Source organism: Staurois parvus, unplaced genomic scaffold (genome assembly GCF_062004578.1).
Source record: "Staurois parvus isolate SC_StPar_1 unplaced genomic scaffold, SC_StPar_1.0 ptg002864l, whole genome shotgun sequence".
Lineage (NCBI taxonomy): Eukaryota > Metazoa > Chordata > Amphibia > Anura > Ranidae > Staurois > Staurois parvus.
This window is the reverse complement of record NW_028320660.1, coordinates 1,066,244-1,090,270: the sequence shown is the minus strand read 5'-3', so window position 1 is coordinate 1,090,270 and position 24,027 is coordinate 1,066,244. Positions and strand designations below refer to the sequence as shown.

At 41.1% G+C, this 24,027-nt stretch overlaps 1 protein-coding gene across 1 annotated transcript in view; it reads left to right on the top strand.

The window, feature by feature from the left end:
- Positions 1-22,360, top strand: part of SCG3 (secretogranin III) — a 67,868-nt gene extending 45,508 nt beyond the window's left edge. Inside the window, exons 9-12 of the mRNA XM_089666824.1 lie at positions 10,369-10,452; positions 15,932-16,063; positions 18,678-18,755; positions 21,882-22,360. Coding sequence (XP_089522950.1) covers positions 10,369-10,452; positions 15,932-16,063; positions 18,678-18,755; positions 21,882-22,000 — 413 coding nt within the window. The 3' untranslated portion in view covers positions 22,001-22,360. The remainder of the gene's footprint in view (positions 1-10,368; positions 10,453-15,931; positions 16,064-18,677; positions 18,756-21,881) is intronic.
- The last annotated feature ends 1,667 nt before the right edge of the window (positions 22,361-24,027 follow it).

Below are 24,027 nucleotides of genomic sequence, written 5' to 3'. Positions count from 1 at the left end.
CCGCACATTTTCCGCACATTTTCAGGTTTGAGTGGTTTTTGTTTTTTATTAGCCAGTGGAAGGCTAAGTAAGCACCAAGGAGCAGCGCCCTCCTTTCCCTCTTGTATTGAACTGTATTGTTGCTGTATTGTCTCCCTTTATATTGTAAAGAGCTGAGCAAACTGTTGGTGCCATATAAATCCTGTATAATAATAATAGTAATAAAATAAGTACTAGGAGTGACTATTCATCACTCTGTCACAATGCTTAAGGTGTGCTCAAGTTGCCCATTAGCACATTGCACGTGAGCCCACTTTAGCTTTCCATAAGTGATGAATTAGAGACCAAACATGTATTCATATCTGGATGTTAACCAGAGAATAAATGTAGAAGTTAGATGCAAAAATGATATTTAGCACTGGCACACATGATGTTAAGAAATATATTTACATCAGCTATTCCATTGTATTCTATTTCTATATTTTCTATAGTGATATACTATAATGTAACTCTGGCCTAGGGACCACTGCCAAGGGTAGTAGTAAACTAGAGAAACACCATGACTTTCCCTCAATACATGTCACATTGGTCTTAGTGGATGGAAGTCTGGTGTGGATTCTGACTACTAACCAACCTTTCAGAGGTCTCCTCTGTCATTATGTGAAGAATTAATTTGGATTACAGCTCATGGCTTTGTGCCTTCATGAGGTCTTAGTGACATTAACATTGCAGGCAAAGGACATATGATACAGGCTGTATTGTGAGGGAGTGGAAATTTCCGTACCTGGGATATGGACAGTGATAAAGACGTGTCAGTAGTTCCAACCTTTACCTTCTCAATCCAAAACAAAGATGGAGTTCTAATCCAGATTGCAAAAACAGCCAATGGTTTGAAAATTGCAGTAACCTTCTTTTTATTTTTTAAAGAAGTCAAAGTGCTTTTAACCACTTGCCTACCCGGCACTTTCACCCCCTTCCTGCCCAGGCCAATTTTCAGCTTTCAGCGCTGTCGCACTTTGAATGACAATTGCGCGGTCATGCAACACTGTACCCATATGAAATTTTTATCATTTTTTTGAGACAGATAGAGCTTTTTTTTGGTGGTATTTAATCACCACTGTTTTTTTTTTATTTTTTGATAAACAAACCAAAAACAACTGAACATTTTGAAAAAAATAATTTTTTCTTAGTTTCTGTTAAACAATTTTGTAAATGAGTAATTTTGCTCCTTCACTGATGTGCGCTAATGAGGCTGCACTGATGGGCACTGATAGGCGGCACTGATGGGCACTAATGAGGAGGCACTGGTAAATGGCACTGATGGGCATTGACAGGCATCACTGATGGGCATTCACAGACATCACTGATGGGCACTGAAAGGCAGTACTCATATATGGCACTGATAGGTGGCACTGATAGGTGGCACTGACTGGCACTGATAGGCGGCACTGACTGGAACTGTTAGGTGGCACTGATGGGCACTGATAGGTGTCACTGACTGGCACTGATAGGTGGCCCTGATTGGCAGCACTCATAAGTGGCACTGACTGGCAGCTCAGATGGGCACTGATATGAGGCATTGATGTGCACTGACAGGTGGCACTGATGGAACTACACTGATCATCAGGGCACTGACCATCAGTGCCCTGATGATCAGTGTATATGTCCCCTCTGAGAAATGCCCATTACCGGCTCTGCTCTCCTCATGAGCTGTCAGTGTGACAGCTCGTGAGGAGAGAAATGCCGATAACCAGCATTTCCCTATTTATATGCGATCAGCTGTGATTGGACACAGCTGATCACATGACCGAGCCAACATCTTCGGCTCTTTCCGTTGATCGGTGATCCACTGCATCCGAGGGACACAGCGCACCACCGATCGCCACGCTAGGCGCCCCTGGAGCCGCGCACGCACGGTTAGAGTGGGAGGACGTGATGTGACGTCCTCCCAAAACGAGGGAACCGCCTTGGGCCCGTCATTTCCTTATATGGCAGGTGGGAGGCGGTTAAAATGCACTTTATAAAGAGTTTTGAACAGATAAAACTTGTTTTGACTTTTTTCTGACCTCCGGAACGGATTAATTGGTATTTAGTGCATTCCTATGGGAAACCTCGTTTCGGTTTACAAATTTTTCGCAATACAAAACGTCCCAGAGAACGCATTAAATTCGTAAAACGAGGTACACCTGTACATCATTATTAATAGCCCAATAAAACGGTTCTGGATGCACTTGTTTTCTACTTTTTTCTAGGTTGCCAAATGCAGTGCAAATGTACACTGCAAGACACCCAAAGGCTTAATTAATGCATTTTCTGCAACTGTGGAAATGAGCCCTTTGCCTGAAATCCTGGATAATATAATAGTGCATGTGTGCTGTACAAAGAAGTATGTGTTTAGAAGAGTATTATTGGAGGCAGACAGAGAGGGGCTTCCTACGTGCAGTCGAACTACACACCCCTGCATACTCACCCAGCATTGAACTTACAGCCAAGCTCCAGACAAAACCTTTTTTGTATTTCAATGGTTTTTATTAATTTTAAACAGTATAAAACAGAGGCAACAAAACACACCCACGCAGGGGCTATCAATTGCACCAATAAAAAAGGCATAATAGAGCAGACAACGCTCTAATTCCAATAAGGCAAAACGTATGCCCACCAAAGAGCAGGGGTCCACGAGCGCCAATACCAAACTCCATTGACAAAACCTTTTTTAATATTTGGTAGGGCAGGCAAGAGTCAAATTGTCATTAAAGTGTTTATTGCTGTACAGACCATTCATGCTTATATAAAAATCATTCATAATCACATAGAATGATACAACCAAAGATCAAAAAGCTGAAGTAGATATCTCTTTATAAAGACTAATTATTAACACACATATGTTGTATTAAAACTGCATTCCATGGTATTCTACATTTAATACCATTCTGAATAACTTGGACATCCAGTTTATAAGACATAGTATAATATACAAGTTGGGACACATCAGAGTCTTCCTTTACATCAAGGACCTCAATAGACTAGGGCCCTCATCACAGTCCCCCCTTACACCAGGGACCTCATCAGAGCCCCTCTTACATCAGGGTCCTCCTCATAATCTCCCCTTACACCAGTGTCCTCACCAGAATCTTCCCTTTCACCAGGGTCCTCATCAGAATCTCCCCTTACACCAGGGTCCTCATCAGAATCTCCCCTTACACCAGGGTCCTCATTAGAATCTCCCTTTACACTAGGGTCTTCATCAGAATCTGCTCTTACATCAGTGTCCTCATCAGAATCTCCCCTTACACCATGGTCCTCATTAGAATCTGCTCTTAAACCAGGGTCCTCATCAGTATCTTCTCTTACACCAGGGTCCTCATCAGAATCTCCCCTTACACCAGGGTCCTCATTAGAATCTCCCTTTACACTAGGGTCTTCATCAGAATCTGCTCTTACATCAGGGTCCTCATCAGAATCTCCCCTTACACCATGGTACTCATTAGAATCTGCTCTTAAACCAGGGTCCTCATCAGTATCTTCTCTTACACCAGGGCCCTCATCAGAATCTGGTCTTACACCAGGGTCCTCATCAGAATCTCCCCTTACACCATGGTCCTCATCAGAATCTACCCTTACACCAGGGTCCTCATCAGAATATGGTCTTACACCAGGGACCTCATCAGAATCTTTTCTTACACCAGGGTCCTCATCAGAATCTACCCTTACAGCAGGGTCCTCATCAGAATCATTCCTTACACCAGGGTCCTCATCAGAATCTCCCCTTACACCAGGGTCTTCATCAGAATATCCCCTTACACCATGGTCCTCATCAGAATCTACCCTTACACCAGGGTCCTCATCAGAATATGGTCTTACACCAGGGTCCTCATCAGAATCTTCTCTTACACCAGGGTCCTCATCAGAATCTGGTCTTACACCAGGGTCCTCATCAGAATCTGGTCTTACACCAGGGTCCTCATCAGAATCTCCCCTTACACCAGGGTCCTCATCAGAATCTGGTCTTACACCAGGGTCCTCATCAGAATCTCCCCTTACACCATGGTCCTCATCAGAATCTCCCTTTACACCATGGTCCTCATCAGAATCTACGCATACACCAGTGTCCTCATCAGAATTGTTCCTTACACCAGTGTCCTCATCAGAATCTTCTCTTACACCAGGGTCCTCATCAGAATCTTCTCTTACACCAGGGTCCTCATCAGAATCTACCCTTACACCAGTGTCCTCATCAGAATCATTCCTTACACCAGGGTCTTCATCAGAATCTACCCTTACACCAGTGTCCTCATCAGAATCGTTCCTTACACCAGTGTCCTCATCAGAATCGTCCCTTACACCAGGGTCCTCATCAGAATCTACCCTTACACCAGTGTCCTCATCAGAATCATTCCTTACACCAGGGTCTTCATCAGAATCTACCCTTACACCAGTGTCCTCATCAGAATCGTTCCTTATACCAGTGTCCTCATCAGAATCGTCCCTTACACCAGGGTCCTCATCGGAATCTTCCCTTACACCAGTGCTTCTCAAATAGTGGGGCGCGCCCACCAGGGGGGGCACGTCGCCGCCCCCCCCCCTTCCGACAGAAGGGACACTAAGTACAGGGGTGGGCAGAGGGCTGCTGTCTCTTACCTGGCTCCCACGATGATCCATCCAGGAAGCGCTGCTCCTTCCGTCACTCCGGCCACTCCCTCACTCCTGCCGCTCGGCTCCGCCTCCTCACCGGTGATTGGCCGCCAGAACTGTAGCTCAGGAAAGGTACACAGCGGCCAATCACGGGCGAGGAGGCGGAGCCGAGCAGACCCGCGAAAATCGAGTGAGGGAAAAGCCGGTAAGTGTGCAGTGCAGAGGTGCTGCTGTAACCACATATGCTGGCTGCAGCAGCACCATCATACTGCAACAGGGGTCAGCAAGTGTCATTGGTGTCAGTGGGAGGAATAGTGCCGCATCATTGGTGTCACTGATACTAATGATGGGGCATTATTCCTCCCACTGACACCAACGATGGGGCACTATTCCTCCCACTGACACAAACGATGGGGCACTATTCCTCCCCCCCACTGACACCAACGATGGGGCACTATTCCTCTCCCGACTGACAGGGTACTATTCCTCCCACTGACACCAATGTTGGGACACTATTCCTCCCACTGACACCAATGTTGGGACACTATTCCTCCCACTGACACCAATGATGGGGCGCTATTCCTCCCACTGACACCAATGATGGGGCGCTATTCCTCCTACTGACACCAATGTTGGGACACTATTCCTCCCACTGACACCAATGATGGGACGCTATTCCTCCCACTGACACCAATGTTGGGACACTATTCCTCCCACTGACACCAATAATGAGGCACTATTCCTCCCACTGACACCAATGATGGGGCGCCAATGATTAGGTCCTAAGTAAATGTTGGTGATCGGTTTGAATTCATTATTATTTATTGATTTTATGTATTTTTTCAGTATCATATGGTTTGACATGTCCAATCAAAAAATGTTTATAGTTTAATTAAGGATTTAATTTTTTTTGAATTTCTAATGCACTTTAAATCTTTTCTGCTACAGTTAATAAAGCTATTCTTTGTTGTAAATTGATCCACATTTCTTTCTTTTTTTATTCTCTTATACGTTAATAAGGATACAGTGTTATGCAGAGGTGTACTTATAACAATTTTATAGACAAATGATACTATTTACAGTCGCGCGGGGGGCGCGAAATGTTTTCTTCTTCCTAGGGGGGGCATGACAGAAAATAATTAAGAAGCACTGCCTTACACCAAGGTCCTCATCGGAATCTTCCCTTACACCAGGGAACTCATCAGAATCCCACCTTACACCAGGGTCCTCATCATATTTCCCCCCTACATTGGGGCCATGATCAGAGCCCCCCCACCTACCTTCACATCAAGGTTCTCCTTGCCACTGTAATTAGGCTTACAGTGTGGCTGTAGCTTTGTGCAGCTGGGAGGTGGAGCAGGTCTCCTCCTGTGAATGCTGGGGAAAACAGTCTGTCAAGTGTGGTCAGTTTTAATAAAAAAATAGAGGGACTGGCAGGAACACCAGGGATTTCACACAAAGGAAGCAATACAAAGAGAACAGGATACATTTTCATACAAGTACATGGTACAACAGGCATGTATCAGGAATATGAAATGTTGGGTTTACGTATTCTTTAAATCAAAATACTTTTAGGCATCAGAGAGCTCTTCTTCAGCCCTTCATAGGGTGGTAAATATTCCAAGAAAACAATACAAAAAATAGCACTCAACTCCCTCTACCAAGACCCCAACAAGTCACTTAGCATTCCTTCCCCTGAAGTACATAAGTAATGAGATAATAATAAGCAAACTTAAATAAATAAATAAATAAACAAAAATACAAAGTCCCATACACCTAGAGTCCAAATAAAGTCCAACTTAAAATCCAAATCCAAAGAATTCTTGCATGTGATTTCCCAATAAATCTTTATCCCCGAATAAGATCGATGGTATACTCCAGAAAATCTTCATATACCTCAAAGAAAAAAATCTCAACATAGTGTATTACCCCAAGTATTAAAATAAAGTGCCACACGTGTCACATGCAGACAAACAAAAGTGCCACAGCAATCGTGAGATATCAGGACTCCAATAACTCAATTAGTAACTCCACTGCACACAATATAAAGAGTGCATAATGTTTGGAGGCAATCTCATCTTTATTATGGATCCTATGCTGATTTTGTTTATGTTGGGGTAATTATGCACTCTTTATATTGTGTGCAGTGGAGTTACTAATTGAGTTATTGGAGTCCTGATATCTCACGATTGCTGTGGCACTTTTGTTTGTCTGCATGTGACACGTGTGGCACTTTATTTTAATACTTGGGGTAATACACTATGTTGAGATTTTTTTCTTTGAGGTATATGAAGATTTTCTGGAGTATACCATCAATCTTATTCAGGGATAAAGATTTATTGGGAAATCACCTGCAAGAATTCTTTGGATTTGGATTTTAAGTTGGACTTTATTTGGACTCTAGGTGTATGGGACTTTGTATTTTTGTTTATTTATTTATTTAAGTTTGCTTATTATTATTTCATTCAAAGAAAACAGCTATTTGCTTTAATATGATTAGCACAGGGGCCATCCATTTAGGCTGTATTGTGCTGTCCCCATTTGTATCAGTCAACATCATGCAACACATTAAGCAATAAAATCATAGAATGACTACAAATGGTGCACAGAGAGGTTAGAACAAATACGTCAGTAAAACATGAGCTAAAATAAAGATGCTTCTGGAATTATTTGTTATCCATGGAATAAAAGTCAAACTGAAATGTCAGAATGATAAGATCCTGCGAAGCCATTAGGACAATCAGTTGCTTGGAAACTAGCCACAAACTCCAACCTGGTGCCTGGGATGAGTCACCTCCAGCTATGCCGTAATGTACCTCAAAGCAAACATTGTCCACCTGTGCACAGATGGCTGTTATCCCATTATGTATTTATGCTTCAGACAATCAAGGTATAGCTGTCAGCCATTTGTGGAATATCAGGCAGATGGTTCCGTTTATGCAATTAGACGGACAAACATAATATATATCTTTTAAAAAAAAAACACATTCATTTTCTTGTCTCTTTGATGAAAGGTTTTGTTCTTATGATGTGATGTTGTTACACTTCTCCTTGTGTGTAGCTCCGGCCATAGGAAACCAACCAAATGCCAAAAAATATGTTTTTCTAAGACTGACAGTTTTTATTAACTTTTGTACAAGAAAATACAGGACAGCTGTGCAGCTTATATGAGATAAACCTTCTAAACCCCCAAGACCAGCAATATGCCTTGAGGCTGAACGTCACCACAATCCCCCAAGGTAGTCCCCACTAGAAGGTGGTGAGTTAGGTAAGTGGAGTCTCCAAGACGTCCCACAGTTCTCAGACTTGATTATGTTTGTCTAAGGAATTATTCAGGGAAGTTCTAAAGTATTCCATCTTCATTACATCCCGGATCCTGGCATGTAACTCAGTCAAAGAGGGAGGATCCTTCTGTTTCCACCTAAGTGGTGACACTAGGCACCATGCAGCTGTTTTTTGGAAGTTTTAAAGAACGTTGGGTGGGGGGGAAGTCCTAGGAGTCTCAATGAGAATGTTTAGGATCAAAGGGGATCCAGGACCTAAAGAGGGAATAGAGAAGAGTGTAAACGGACTGCCAATAAGGCTTGGGGACTAGACAGGACCAAGAAATATGGTACAACATTCCCAACTTCTTCTTGCAGCACCTATCAGTAGATGTGAATGGAGCAGTTCGAGGACTTGGTACCAGTGAAAAAGGATTTTATACTTATTTTCCTTATACGATGTGCAAACTGAGCTTTTGGAGGTTTGTGACCTTACAATTTGCCATGTTTTTAGTGGTTATTCCTTCCCCCGGATCTACTCCCATTTTTTCATATATGCATGTCAGGGTGGGTCTTGTTCAGGAGGAGACATATCAATTTTATACATCCAGGAAATTAAACCCTTGGAGGACGGCCCCACCATACAGGTTGTATTAGATGCTCTCAATTTAGAAAATTAAAGGTAGTTTGTAAGAGATTGTGCATAGTTGCAAATTCGTACGTAAATGAAGAAAGCCTGTTTAGGAAGATCATAAGGTTCTTGCAGGTCCTGGAAGGAGCGCAATACTCTGGTTTTAACATCCACCAATTGACCAAAGTGAAACAAAGCCTTATCTTTCCGATAACACTGTTCAACAGGTAAAAAGTTTTGGGCATAAAATTAGCTAATCTTACATAATTTTGGGGTGCTGAAAATGAAAATGACCCTAAAAAATGTTGATTGGCTCTAGTTTCCATGATATATTCACCCATCTAATGACGTAAGCCATTCAAAATTATGATGCAACTTCAGCTGCATATTGCGCAATTGATACTGGTGACCAATAGAAAATTGCATGTATACTGAGATGATGCAATATTAGCCTTTAATTGCATCACTTCACTGCATAAAAGCTGCAGTATCTGTAGCTGATTGTAGTTCGACAGCGTCTTTACATTTCGTTTTATGCTTATATAGGCTACTCAGTAATGCCTCGAACTTGTGTGAATAAAGCAGATAATTTCTGCTATATCTGCGGTGAAATAACTTTTATCTCACAAAAAAGGAGGATAACAGGAATGATTAAGAAAGCCTACAACTTGTATTTTGGCTGCAAGATAGGAGACCAGGACAAGAACTGGGCACCACATATATGCTGCAATTCTTGTGGGACGGCACTGGAGCAATGGTTGAATGGGGAAAAAAGGCATCTATGCCTTTCGCTGTGCCAATGATTTGGAGAGAGCCAACAGATCATGTTAGTAATTGTTACTTTTGTATGGTGCCTCCAACAAAAGGGCTAAATAAGAAGAAAAAGTTATCTGTGCACTATCCAAATATTCCATCGGCAATACGTCCAGTTCCTCATGGAGAGGGGCTACCAATTCCTAAAGCACCAGAATCCTTCGTGGTTGAGTCAAGTGAGGAAGAACCTGAAGCGTGTAGTCACGTGCAGTTGTAAGAGATAGCCCTTTCCTCGAAAATAAGAGAAAAGCCAAGAGAAGCAAAACCGACACAAACTGAAGACAAAACTAGTGAGAATCCTAAGTATTAAAATGATTCAACTTAGCTTATGGCTATAATTTTTCTTGGTAATCCTATGCAATATATTATGCCATTTAGGCTTTGTTATGTAGTCAATATCACTTGCTTTATATTTGTGGAAAGACATCTATCTATATAATTATTGTGCATTATGTAGTCATTACGCCTATAGTAGAAAACTTTCCGTTTACAGAAAAACTAGAGCCAATTGACAAATTTCATTGTTATATTTGAACTCAGAATGTGAAATTCATTAAGAAATGGATCCTTTTGTTTCCAAAACTGGCAAAAAATAAAAATTTGTTGAACAGTGTAATGGGACATCTGCATGGTTAAATAATCTGGTATAGCAGGTGTGAATATGAAGGAGGTTGCTAAAGAAGCTGCAGTGGTGAGGGGATATGACTGCTTAACACACTTCCATATGGTTCGTAGGAGACATAGGACCCAACAAGCGAATGAGATCGAAAGTCACAGTGCCAAAAAATATTTGAGACACTTGACAGATACAGGGACATACAATAAATGCTTGCAAAGAGAACATTGCCTTTCTACAACAGACAGTCAGCAGAGGATTTGGTTATATCATCACCTTCTCCCTTATTCTTGTTATATGTGCATGTTCTTTTAGTTTTTGTTACTGAAGTAAGTACAGTATGTGCATATTATTTAAGTATACCTTTAAAACATTTAATCAGTTTTTTTATCCTTTCTCTCAATGTCTAACTATTCTGAATCTTTTCTTGGCAGAAAATCTAGATGCCACGATAGCTGTACAGACAAAGAACAAACTTGGAAATAATTCCACATATCAGAAAAACAGGCTCTCAACAGGTATTTCAATTTTTAGTGGTCAGAGTTATTTGTTATAACTGAAATGATTGCATGGTGGTGCCATCCACCAATACGGTACAGCACTCTGAATGATCTGTGGGCAAACCTGTAAGTTGTGCAATTTATGCAATTCAACTTCCCTATGGACCGCAAAACCAGATAAACAAAATTATTAATATTATAGGCAGGTCAAGATAGCTGGTTTTCTTTTTTTAACCACTTGGGCCCTGGAAGATTTTACCCCCCTTCATGACTAGGCCATTTTTGCTATACCGTGCTGTGTTACTTTAAGTGGTAATTGCACAATCATTCAATGCTGTACCAAAATAAAACTTATATAATTTTTTTCACACAAACAGAGCTTTCTTTTGGTGGTATTTAAACACCACAGTTTTTTTATTTTTTGGCAATATAAATAAACATTTCTTCCATAAAACAAATCCAATATAAAATTTTTTTTTAATTTCTTCATAAATTTTGGCCAAAATGTTTTCTGCTTCATGTCTTTGATAAAAAAAAAATCCCAATAAGTATATATTGATTGGTTTGTGTGAAGGTTATATTGCCTACAAACCATGGTATATAGCAGGTAAAATAAGTATTGAACACGTCACCATTTCAGTCACCGTCTCAGTAATTATGTCTAAAGGTGGTATTGACATGAAATTTTCACCACATGTCAGTAACAACCCATGTAATCCATACATACAAAGAAACCAAAAGAAATAGGTTCAGAAATTAAGTTATGTGTAATAAAATTGAATGACACAGGGAAAAAGTATTGAACACGCTAACTGAAATTTATCTAATACTTCGTACAAAATCCTTTGTAGGTAATGACAGCTTCAAGACACCTCCTGTATGAAGAAACTAGTCACATGCATTGCTCAGGTGTGGTTTTGCCCCATTCTTCCACACAGTCTTCAAATCTTGAAGGTTCCATGGACCTCTTCTATGAACTCTGATCTTTCGTTCTTAGATTTTCTGCTGGATTCAAGTCAGGTGATAGACTGAGCCATTCTAGTAGCTTTATTTTTATTCTTTGAAACCAGTTGAGAGTTTCCTTGGCTTTGTGTTTGGGATCATTGTCTTGCTGAAATGTCCACCGTCGTTTAACCTTCATCATCCTGGTAGATGGCAGCAGATTTTTATCAAGAATGTCTTGGTACATTTTTCCAATCAACCTTCCTTCAATTACATGAAGTTTGCCAGTACCGTATGCTGAAAAACAGCCCCACACCATGATGTTCCCACCTTCAAACTTCACTGTTGGTATGGTGTTTTTGGGGTGAAGTGCAGTGCCATTTGACCTCCAACATGGTGAGTATTTTGGTGCCCATGGAGTTCAATTTTGGTCTCATCTGACCAGACTATATTCTCCCAGCATTTCACAGGCTTGTTTAAATGTTGTACAGCAAACTTTAAATGAGCTTCAACATGCTTTTTCTTCAGCAATGGAGTCTTGCATGGTGAGTGTGTATACAGGCCATGGCAGTTGAGTGCATTACATATTGTTTTCTTTGAAACAATTGTACCTGCTAACTCCAGGTCTGTCTGAAGCTCTCCACAAGTGGTCCTTGTCTCTTGGACAACTCTTCTGATAATTCTTTTCACTCCTCTGTTAGAGATCTTGTGAGGAGCAACTGGTCGTGGCCGTTTTATGGTGAAATAATGTTCTTGCCATTTCCGGATTATGGCCCCAACAGTGCTCACTGGAACATTCAGAAGTTTAGAAATCCTTCTGTAACCAATGCCATTGGTATGTTTTGCAACAGTAAGGTTGCAAAGCTCTTTGCTTTTACCTATCATGAGATGTTTCTTGTGTGACACCTTGATATTGAGACACCTTTTTATAGGCTATCAGTTGAGACTGAACCAGCTGATATTAATTTGCACTGACAAGGGGCAGGGTTGCTTTTTAATTACTGGTAGATTTCAGCTGGTGTCTTGGCTTGCCATGTCTTTCTTGCACCTCCCTTTCTTCATGTCTTCAATACTTTTTCCCTGTGTCATTCAATTTTTTTGCACATAACTTAATGTCTAAACTTATTTGATTTGGTTTCTTTCTATGTATGGATTGCATGGGTTGTTACCGACGTGGTGAAAATTTCATGTCAATAGCACCTTTAGAAATATATTTACTGAGAAAAATAGTGATGTGTTCAAAACATATTTTACCTGCTGTATAGTCAGTAATTTTTATTTTTTTTTATACTATTATACTACTAATGGCAGTGATAGACTGTGATAGTGCAGCTGACACTAACTGATGCTGGGGGGAACTAACTAACTGCCACTGACATTAATACATTGATCAGTGATAATATTATACACTGTCACTGTACTAATGACACTGGCTGGGAAGAGGTTGACATCAAGGGCAATCAAGGGGTTAAATGTGTTCCTAACTATGTGTAATGTGTGTAAAATTTGCTGATTTTACTAAGAGATTTCTAACACAGAGAAGCAGAGATTGTTCCCTTTGTACAGAGCTCTGTGTTGATTGTCAACACAGAGCTTTAGGCTGTGATTGTAAACAGCCAATCTGCAGGTCCCGGCTTTGAATCATCGGCTGGCACTTGCTGACAGGCTCCCGATATGTACAATCACAGCGGGTTCCGACAGCTGGTGCGCATGCAAGCCCCCGAAACCTGCAAGTAGGCAACAACGTATGGGTACATTGCTTTGCTTACAGCGGCCACCCATCCGCAGTACATTGCAAGTGGACAGTTGCTAAGTGGTCAGTAGAAGAATACAGCAAAGATTTAACATTGAGTAGGAATGGGTGCCTAAAGCAAACACCTTTAAAATCCCATTCCTACACAATGTTAAATGTGGTGCTACTAAGGTATACGCCTCTAACCCGCAATCACATTTATTGGTTAATAGAGATGTTTTCCTCTCTAAATGTTCATTTCCTATAAGCCCAGCTGTAGTGGCAGGGAAGGGTCACTTCCTTCATACCCAGTGTGTAGGCCATTATAGAATGTCTTTTTTATTGCAGGTGAAAATTGACTGATTGTCCCTGCTTACATGTGCAATAATGAGGGAGATACTTCTGCACTGCTACACATTGTAAAGGCCAAAGGGTGCAGTGTATAGATTGGTTCATTTTCCACTTTTCCCTGCACTATGACACTGATCAATGCACACACAGTATGTCACAGAAGTGAGTACACCCCTCACATTTTTTGTAAATAATTTTTTCTATCTTTTCATGTGACAACACTGAAGAAATGACACTTTGCTACAATGTAAAGTAGTGAGTGTACAGCTTGTATAACAGTGTAAATTTGCTGTCCCCTCAAAATAACTCAACACACAGCCATTAATGTCTAAACCGCTGGCAACAAAAGTGAGCACACCCCTAAGTGAAAATGTCCAGATTGGGCCCAAAGTGTCAATATTTTGTGTGGCCACCATTGTTTTCCTTTCCAGTACTGCCTTAACCCACTTGGGCATGGAGTTCACCAGAGCTTCACAGGTTGCCACTGGAGTCCTCTTCCACTCCTCCATGACGACATCACGAAGCTGGTGGATGTTAGAGACTTTGCGCTCCTCCACCTTCCGTTTGAGGATGCCCCACAGATGCTCAGTAGGGTTTAGGTCTGGAGACATGCTTGGCCAGGCCATCACCTTTACCCTCAGCTTCTTTAGCAAGGCAATGGTCAACTTGGAGGTGTGTTTGGGGTCATTATCATGTTGGAATATTGCCCTGTGGCCCAGTCTCCGAAGGGAGGGGATCATGCTCTGCTTCATTATGTCACAGTACATGTTGGCATTCATGGTTCCTCAATGAACTGTAGCTCCCCAGTCCCGGCAGCACTCATGCAGCCCCAGACCATGACACTCCCACCACCATGCTTGACTGTAGGCAAGACACACTTGTTTTGTACTCCTCAACCTGGTTGCCGCCACACACGCTTGACACCATCTGAACCAAATCAGTTGATCTTGGTCTCATCAGACCACAGGACATGGTTCCAGTAATCCATGTCCTTAGTCTGCTTGTCTTCAGCAAACTGTGGGCTTTCTTGTGCATCATCTTTAGAAGAGGCTTCCTTCTGGGATGACAGCCATGCAGACCAATTTGATGCAGTGTGAGGCGTATGGTCTGAGCACTGACAAGATGACCCCCCCACCCCTTCAACCTCTGCAGTAAAGCTGGCAGCACTCATACGTCTATTTCCCAAACACAACCTCTGGATATGATGCTCAGCAGGTGCATTCAACTTCTTTGGTCGACCATGGCGAGGCCTGTTCTGAGTGGAACCTGTCCTGTTAAACCACTGTATGGTCTTGGTCACCGTGCTGCAGCTCAGTTTCAGGGTCTTGGCAATCTTCTTATAGCCTACACCATCTTTATATAGAGCAACAATTCTTTTCTTCAGATCCTCAGAGAGTTCTTTGCCATGAGGTGTCATGTTGAACTTCCAGTGACCAGTATGAGAGAGTGAGAGCGATAACACCAAATTTAACAAACTTGCTCCCCATTCACCCCTTAGACCTCGTACCACTAACGAGTCACATGACATCGGGGAGGGAAAATAGCAAATTGGGCCCAATTTGAACATTTTCCCTTAGGGGTGTACTCACTTTTGTTGCCAGCAGTTTAGACATTAATGGCTGGGTGTTGAGTTATTTTGAAGGGACAGTAAATTTACACTGTTATACAAGCTGTACACTCACTACTTTACATTGTAGCAAAGTGTCATTTCTTCAGTGTTGACACATGAAAAGATATAATAAAATACTTACAAAAATGTGAGGGGTGTACTGTGAGATACTGTATTCACCTGCACTCCCTGGATCATCAAATGTTGTCCAAGACTTTTAGTGCAGAAAGATCACATCACAAAGGACCAAGTGCAATGTTTCAGACCTGCACAGGACCCGTTCGTCAGGCATGGAATGACGTTATCACAAGCTTGTCATAGGGATCCTGCATGGCTCAGAAACATTGCACTTGGTCCTTTGTGATGTGGTCTTTCTGCACTAAAAGTCTTGGACAACATTTGATGATCCAAGGTGTGCTGGTGAATATGTGCATTGATCATCATGATGAGTCCAGTATCCAGCTGGTGGTCGCTGCAGCACTGTTACTAACAAGTGTCCAGGAATGTGTGCAATGGGAATATAGACAATATAGAACATAGACAATACACTATGGCACTGTAACAAGCCATGCATGTCACAGCTATGTTGCTTGAGAATGTATCATATGGTATAGTGAACATTACCCATGATCCCTTACTTTATCAGAGTCAGTCATTATTTTAGCAATAAATGTTGGAATGGCAGAACACCAAACTATAGAATACATGGTACACCATTTACTGATTCCTCCTTGTGTATTCTACAATCAAGCTGAGATGAAAGTTGAATGTTTGCATTTTTCAAGAACATGAATTATTTATTCATCGATGATCCCACAAGACACAAGCTAAGAGATGTAACGCCCTGTCATTTCTTGATGTAGCTGACAAAATAGATGAAGAGGCCGATAGCACCAAAGAAGCTGCAGCTAACATGGAAAAGGAGTATGAGAAAATCAAGGATTCTACAAAACTCGAGGAGCCTAAAGAATCTGCAGATGTTATAAAACCCAAAGGTATTCGATGATAAGTACAGTGAATGTGTTCTTCTTTTAAATATGCGTTCAGTGATATACTGAACACATAGTTAAAGGATAAGTTCACCTTTTAGAAGAAAATAATAAATGCACATTTTTTTGCAGGTAAAAAAATGTGCATTTTTTATTTTTGTCTGTAGGAGTCTGGAAACAATTGCACCCGCCATCAGAAGATCGTTGGCGCCATGCAGGTGTCCTGCAGATCTGTCAGTATATCTGGTTGGCCGTACGGGATGTACTGTCAAGCACATTTACTGACAGGAAGAATGAATGAACTACTATGCTGCTGTGAAGTGCCGTGGTAGTTCATTGAGGACTACAAGCTGACAGACAATAAGGCTGTTGGGACTTGTAGTCCCTCACTCACAGATGACAGCAAATGAGTGACGCGGCTGTGTGGGTGGAGCCCCGCAAGCCCACTTTTTTTTTAATTTGACAGTTAGCAGGGGAGGTTTGAGATCCCCCGCTAGCTGTCAAACAGGGGGAGCAGGGGACGGTCAAATCGTAACATGTTACACCCTGAAAAGGTGAACTTATCCTTTAAAAGCAAAACTGCCATTCTTTTCCATAGAGTGAAATCTCCCCTCACCTCTCCCAGGGCCAATGCAATGTTTGCTTGCTAGTAGCTTTAGGTTGGCAAAAATCTTCCCAACGAGAATGCGAGGCGCTAAACACATTTTTAGAAAAATGGGGAAATATATATCTTTTGTCGGGATTTTAATTGCGTTTGGTGTTTCCATGAAAGAGATGTGGTCTTGGACCGGAAGTGAGGAGAAATCCCCTTGCTGGGGCACAAACAGAAAAAAAGAGCTTATGCATAACAATTCATTAAACCATACCACACAGACATCCATAGGTAAGGGCTCATGTACACTGTAGCTGAGAAACTCACACTTAGGAGCTGTTCAGCGTTTTTTTTCAGCAGCCCCTGAACTCACCCTAATGTTTTCCTATGTGTCCATGTACAGTCGTTTATTTGAATGCAGAAAACTTGCATTCAGCAGTCGGTTTTATCAGCGTTTCAAACCCAAAACACTTCTAAACGCAGCAAATCGCGTTTATAAGCGTTTGCCTTTAAATTGTTTTTTAACTCTTCACATTCCTGATGCTGTCCAGAGCCTTTTTTTATCATGAAAAATGCATGCAAAGTGTTTTCAAGGTACTCAAATGGACAAAACACTGAACACAGGATGTTCCTACCAAGCTTGTCACACATTGTGATCACCAAGTCACACCTCAGACTTCTCCCACCCATGGAAACAAAAGATATGTTAATGGACATTCACACCTCAAATTCCTCATGAAGACCCGCCGCCAGGTTGCCTTAATGACTCATTCCACCAGACACCTTTCCCACCCTTGGAAACAAAAGAAATGTTAATGAGCAACTCACACCTAAGTTAATCTCAACACATACTGCTCTCTCTGCTTCTACTCTCTGTATTTTTCTGAAACAGTCTGAAATAGTTAATAATTTACCACTTTTCAGTGAATTCTGGGCATTTGGGAGGTTCTCCTGTGCTTATCTTTAAAAAATGCTTCTAAATGCAAATGCTCATAAACGCATTATGCAAGCGCGGCTAAACAGACGTTTTTTAACCTACGTTTTCCAGCAGTCAGTTTCCCGTGTACATGGGGCCTAACTGTAAGGGCTCGTTCACACTTGACTTTATTTCTAACTCTTACCAAACGCTCCTATAGCGTTTGACAGGTGTTTGGGAAGCATTTTAACGCACCCCAAACGCTCCCAAAACACCCTATGCGTGGTTTTGAGGTGGTTGATAGGCGTTTGCCAAGCGTTAAAACCGCACCACAAACGCCTATAATGAAGTTAAATGGTATTAACGCTCCACAACTGCCTCGCAAACACCTGCCAGGCGTTTGAGGAGCGGCACCATGGACTTGAATGGGAGGCTTCAACTCCTCCTGACTCGACAAAAGACATCAGTTTTGCCGCGATCCTAATGCTTTAGTGTGAACAGCACTGTGTGCTGCCATGTACATAATTTTCATAAGCATTTGAGAAGCGTTAAAAACGCTTCCCAAACGCCTGTCTGATGCCTGCTGACAAAGCTAGTGTGAACGTAGCCTAATAATAACTTTACATAAGCTGCTTTTTAGGTTCGTATTCTTTTAATTATGAATTCATACCATACGCCAACCACTTTTGTTGGTCTTAAAAAGTAAAGTGAAATGTTTGAGCCATGTTGAGTTTAGCAATAAGTAAAGTCAATTGGGAGCCGGAGCCTCTCATGTATTTGACACTGGTTTATTAATCCTTTAGGCTGGTTTTATTCTGGCAAGCAAAAGCTATTAGGTTAAGTTAAGACTTTGTTGGAAGAAAAAAAAAAAAAAGAAGCTACCCTGTAACTTTGGTTACTCATACAACACAATGCAACGCAATGTAGATGTCTTAAAAAATCACAACAGCTTTTCAACTTGTCCATGATCATCCTTAAATCACTGTTATGCTGTAGACAAGGGAAAAGAGAGCGCTGTTCTAATAAAAGCATACAGGATATACCGTAGTGTGATCACGTCAGTCTCTTTTCCCACTCATCAATTATAAATCATCCCTGCTGTTTTTCTCCAGGGAAAGGAGAAGCATATTTAGAAGCAATCAGAAAGAATATCGAGTGGCTGAAAAAACACAAGCAAGGAAGCAAAGAAGGTAAAAGCAATCCTAAAATTTTGAGCAAACATGACACTATGGAAATAGGCCGCAGTGTTATTTCATGGACAATTTATTGATAATGTGATGTACAGCGCCGCCATCTTGAAACAGAAGGTATTTACAAATAACATTGATCGCTGACATATAGCACAGATAAAGCTCAAAAATGAAAGAGTCGTGGAATTTTTACTTTAAAACAGCTGTTTAACCCCTTCACGCCTAAGGGTAAAACAAATCTAAATGCCTAAGAACAATTTTGCAACGTTAACATGTGTTAGTAAAACTGTACATATCATCACAACTACTTTGTACATCCAGGTGAATTATACCGCGTTTTCAGGACAGATTGGGTTTTCATTTAGTGGTAAATGGTAATGGATATTTTCTGATTTTTTTTTATTATCAAAGGAAAACTGGCCCAAAATAGTAAAAAAAAAAATTTTTTTTTAATTTAGCTGTGTGTTTCTTGTACCTACCATAACCTACCACCAAAGAGCAACCCAAAATAAATTCTGCAGCTCTTGACGATTGCAGTTATTTGTTGTTTGTACCTGTAGTACAGCCCAAAAACAATAGTGCGCATTTTGTTTTTGTCTTTTTTTTACCTAAAACACATTGACACTAACTGACACTGATACCAATTTTTTTTTTTTTTAATCCTGACATTTGACTCTGACCTTGACCCAAACAGTAACCCTGGCACTGAACTAGCTCAAACCTTGATCTAGGTATTTTTTCTTTATTTTTTCTTTTATTTTGTAATATTTATTTATTTATTTATTACAAACATTTTTTTTCCCTCTATGCCAGAAGTTAGAGAGATACAGTGTATCGCTCTTCTCCATTCATAGAGAGATAAAAAAAACAAGGGGGGCTGGGCTGTACAGTGACTGATCACTGTGATAGCCAATCAGAGGCTATCACAGTGATCATGTGACCCGGAATCGGGAGTCCCGGGTCCCGATTGTTAGAACGGGACCCGAGGCTCTCAGTGACACCATGGTCTTTGTGCTGGGAGCGCATAGTGCGCTCCAAACACAAAGACGGGTATGCAAATATGCGGCCCCATCAAAAAGGCCCAGTTCCTTGAGGCCGCATATTTATGTGACGTCAGCGTGAAGGGGTTAAAATTTGTTGGCTTTTATCAATGCAGAGTGTGGAAACCATATCTTTATGCAGAAGGCTTGGGGAGTAAGGCCTAGTTTATATTTTTGGTTGGGGATGGGGTGTAAAAACAGGCAATTAAGCTGTGTTTTTAAACCCCACCCTTCCCAGCAAGCTGTAAAGGCGTTGCCCTGGAAAATGAGAAAAATGATCCCCCTAGTCGCAAAGAGGACCCATTCAAAAATAGGAGGTGAACCACTGGTGCAGAGTTTTAGGGACCTGATGTGTTCTCCTAGCAGGGGGGCAGGGAATCGTCCCTGCCAGGAGAACACACTGGGGTAATTTACTTCAAATGGAAAGTGCAAAATCTGGTGCAGCTGTGCATGGTAGCCAATCAGCATCTAACTTCAGCTTGTTCAATTAATGCAGGCCATACATGGTTCGAATTCCGAACAATTTTTCATCCGAAAATTGAAAACACCGTTCGCTCAGTAATCCGATGGTGCCATCAATGATTTTGAAAATCAGCCAACCAAGTCATAAAGTTCACTCCATATAACATGCAAAACTTTTGTTCCTTCCAGGTTACTGCTCATGCGCATATTCTTTTTGGAAAAACGATCATACGATTTGACCATCATTGAGTCAAAAATCGGTCATTTTTCACAAATGTTCCAACATGCCTGATCACCAAAAAGAGGAGGAACCACAAAACTCGACCAGTGCCATTGACCCACTAACAGAGCACTAATCGGCTGATTATTCTTAGGTCCGATTTTCAGATGACAAATCGGTCAAATTTCGACCCATGTATGGCTGGCCTAAGCGTTCACAAAAAAACCTGGAAGCTGATTGGTTTCTATGCATATCTGCACCAGATTTTGCACTCTCCAGTTTTAGTAAATCAACCCCAGTGAATATTGCTAGCAGCATTAGCCACTGGCAACGATCACATGTAAAAAAAACGACATGCTGGTTGTACCCAAGTCAATCAATGGATCGACTTGGGTACAATCAGCCTGCCCATAAATGATCTGAATCTTGGCTCCTGCTGAACCAGCTAAGATTCGAAACACCTATGGCCATCTTATCTGTGTTAAAAAATAGTAGATGGCAATTTTAATATCTGTGTTTAATGACTTCTTGTGTCATTACTTTTGAACCAGTGATCTTATATCTACATCTCCCTAACTTTTTAGATAACTTATTAGCTTCAGTCATAAAAACACAATGCTTGGTAATATTCTAATGCAGGATTGTCTCCAAACTTTCTACACAAAGGGCCTGTTTACTGTCCATCTGACTTTAGGGGGGGGTCGGAGTATGGTCAGTGGGAGTAGAAAATGGCCTGGCATAAGTGGAAGTAAATAATGCCCCATCTGTGGTATTAGGTGTAATTGTGCCCTATCATTGGTGTCAATGGAAGGAATAGTGTCCCATGATTGGCGCCAATGGAAGGAATAGTGTCCCATCATTGGCGCCAATGGAAGGAATAGTGTCCCATCATTGGTGTCAATGGAAGGAATAGTGCCCCATCATTGGTGTCAATGGAAGGAATAGTGCCCCATCATTGGTGTCAGTGGAAGGACTAGTACCCTCTCATTGGTGTCAGTGAAAGGAATAGTGCCCCATCATTGGTGTCAATGGAAGGAATAGTGTCCCATCATTGGTGTCAATGGAAGGAATAGTGTCCCATCATTGGTGTCAATGGAAGGAATAGTGTCCCATCATTGGTGTCAATGGAAGGAATAGTGCCCCATCATTGGTGTCAGTGGGAGGACTAGTACCCTCTCATCGGTGTCAGGGAAAGCAATAGTGCCTCATTGTTGGTGTCAGTGGGAGGCACAATGTCCCAATGGCTGGATAAGGGGCAAGCAAAGGGCCACAGTTTGGAGACCACTGCCGTAGACAAACTACATTTATATAGAGATGGAAACATTTGCATTCAAAATTAATGCTGACTGCTTGCTAGATATTTGTGTTCCTAAAGATTCACCCATAATTTGAATATCTTTCCAGATTATGATCTTTCCAAACTGAGAGACTTCATTGATCAGCAAGCAGATTCGTACGTAGAAAAGGGAATCCTCGATCAGGAAGAAGCTAATGTAATAAAGCGTATCTATAGCAGCCTGTGAAGAAGAAATGGAGCTGAGCTCTCTTCTGTTGTGGGAAATAAGCTTTAGATTTAGAAACAAATACCATAAATTTCACTGTTTTCCAAAGTTTACTGCAAAATATTCACTGGGTAATTGACTAAAGGTGTATTTTTTCACCAGTCCAGTGTCCGAGTTATTTTGCTATATTTCCTTGTGTTAGCTTGGTTTTGTCCAACCCACGAAGGACTGGAGGTAAATGTTCCACATTCTGGAGAAAAGTTACACCTTTCAAGTGCACCTGCCATCTACACACAAAGTGTGGGAGAAATGTATGAGTCTGAACCCTCCAGAAAAATGTACCTCATGAAGATTTTGTCATTAAAGGGGTTTTCTGTGTTACCAAGTTATCCAATACCCCATTTCTTCTTGAACATTTGATAGTTAAAATATAAAGTGCCAATTTCTTCCAGTTTACAATTTTCATGCAATTTAATGAGACCCCCTAAACAGCTTTCTGAGAGTTCAGACAACTGTTATGTCACTGAGATTATGTATCTATGGCATAATCTTTCACAGAGCTGTAATGGGTCCACATGCTGCCCTGTGATTGGGTTGAATAGCTTTAAATATATCAGGTCTGCACACAGGGGAAGTTGCACAGGCAGAACTAACTAGACTACATATTACAATAAAAGTGTCCATGAGGTATAATTAATCTTAATTATATGGTAGTTTTACCTCCTTTGTAGTATTTGAAACAGGGTTCAAATGGTAATCCCTATATGTGCCCCAATGCTTTCACAAAATAGCTTCAAGCCACCATCAAATGGTTTACAGGTTTTGAAATCTGTAGGTGACAGGTGCTCTTTAAGTCACTGGTTCAATCTCCTTACATGTGTCTAGTCTGTAATTTCAGCCCTTTGATCGATTAGGATTCCTCTTTTATAACTGATGTGACAACCTTGATAACCTCCCTGGTTGTGTTTTCAGCACCTTTAGTAAGTCAATGGATTTTCTTCATAGTCTACAGAGATAAGGCTTCCTGTAGTTTCATAGTGTTTTACAGGACCAATCTTCTGTGCTCTGCTTAATCTTCTGATTTGAGTTCAACCCAAATATTACAGATACTGAAAAAATACAGGAAAAGAACAAGTTTGACTATTTCCAGTTATTCCAAAAGATAGAGAATGAAAAAGCCAGAATCGAGGGATGCCTTATTTTATATTGTACAGATGTATGTTCCCTGTAGAAGATACGTTAAAGCTGTGTATCCAAGATAAGATTGTGCCCTGAGATGAACAGATTATCACAGGCTGTGGCCATGTTTACCTTGTCAATACCCTGGGATGTCTATGCTAAGGCAAACCTTTGATGACAGTAATACTGAGATTTAGAAGGGAAATCCCTCTACGCTTGGGTTGGTGGTAGGGTCATAATACAGGGACTGCACACATCGTATACACTGCCAAAAACAAGGTGATATCAGACATTGTCAGTGTCTATGGCCTGTGAATGCACATAAATAATTCTGATGGCTAGAAATAAAATTGAACTGTGACATCCTACAAAGGCTGTATTTTCAATTCTACCATAGAGCTGTACATAATTACTGTTACATGAGCTCTAGGTTTTGTCTGGCATATTGGTGCCATGCAGTAGAACATTTGTATAGATCTATGCACCAGTAACTGGAATAGGTTAAAAGGATAAACCGTAGAATGCAATGGTAGCTTGCAATAATATATTGAAAGCCATCTCTCTACGTTGTATTCTTTGCATTACAAACTGTATTCTCCTTGAACCAAACAAGCACTTTCTAAGACTGGATCTGTAAAGTAAACTAAAGTATACAGTTGTGTCCAAAATTATTCAACCCCCAATGCTGTAAAGGGGTTTAGGGACTATAGTGTACATTTGGAATTGTATTCAGAATCAAATCCTACAAGGACGTTGTAACTACCCAAATGCAACTAAAATGACATCAATTGTTTATGTAATACAGTAGTAAATGGTTCTTATGTGGTTTCTTCATTGCCACAATTATTCAACCCCTTAAAGACTACCAC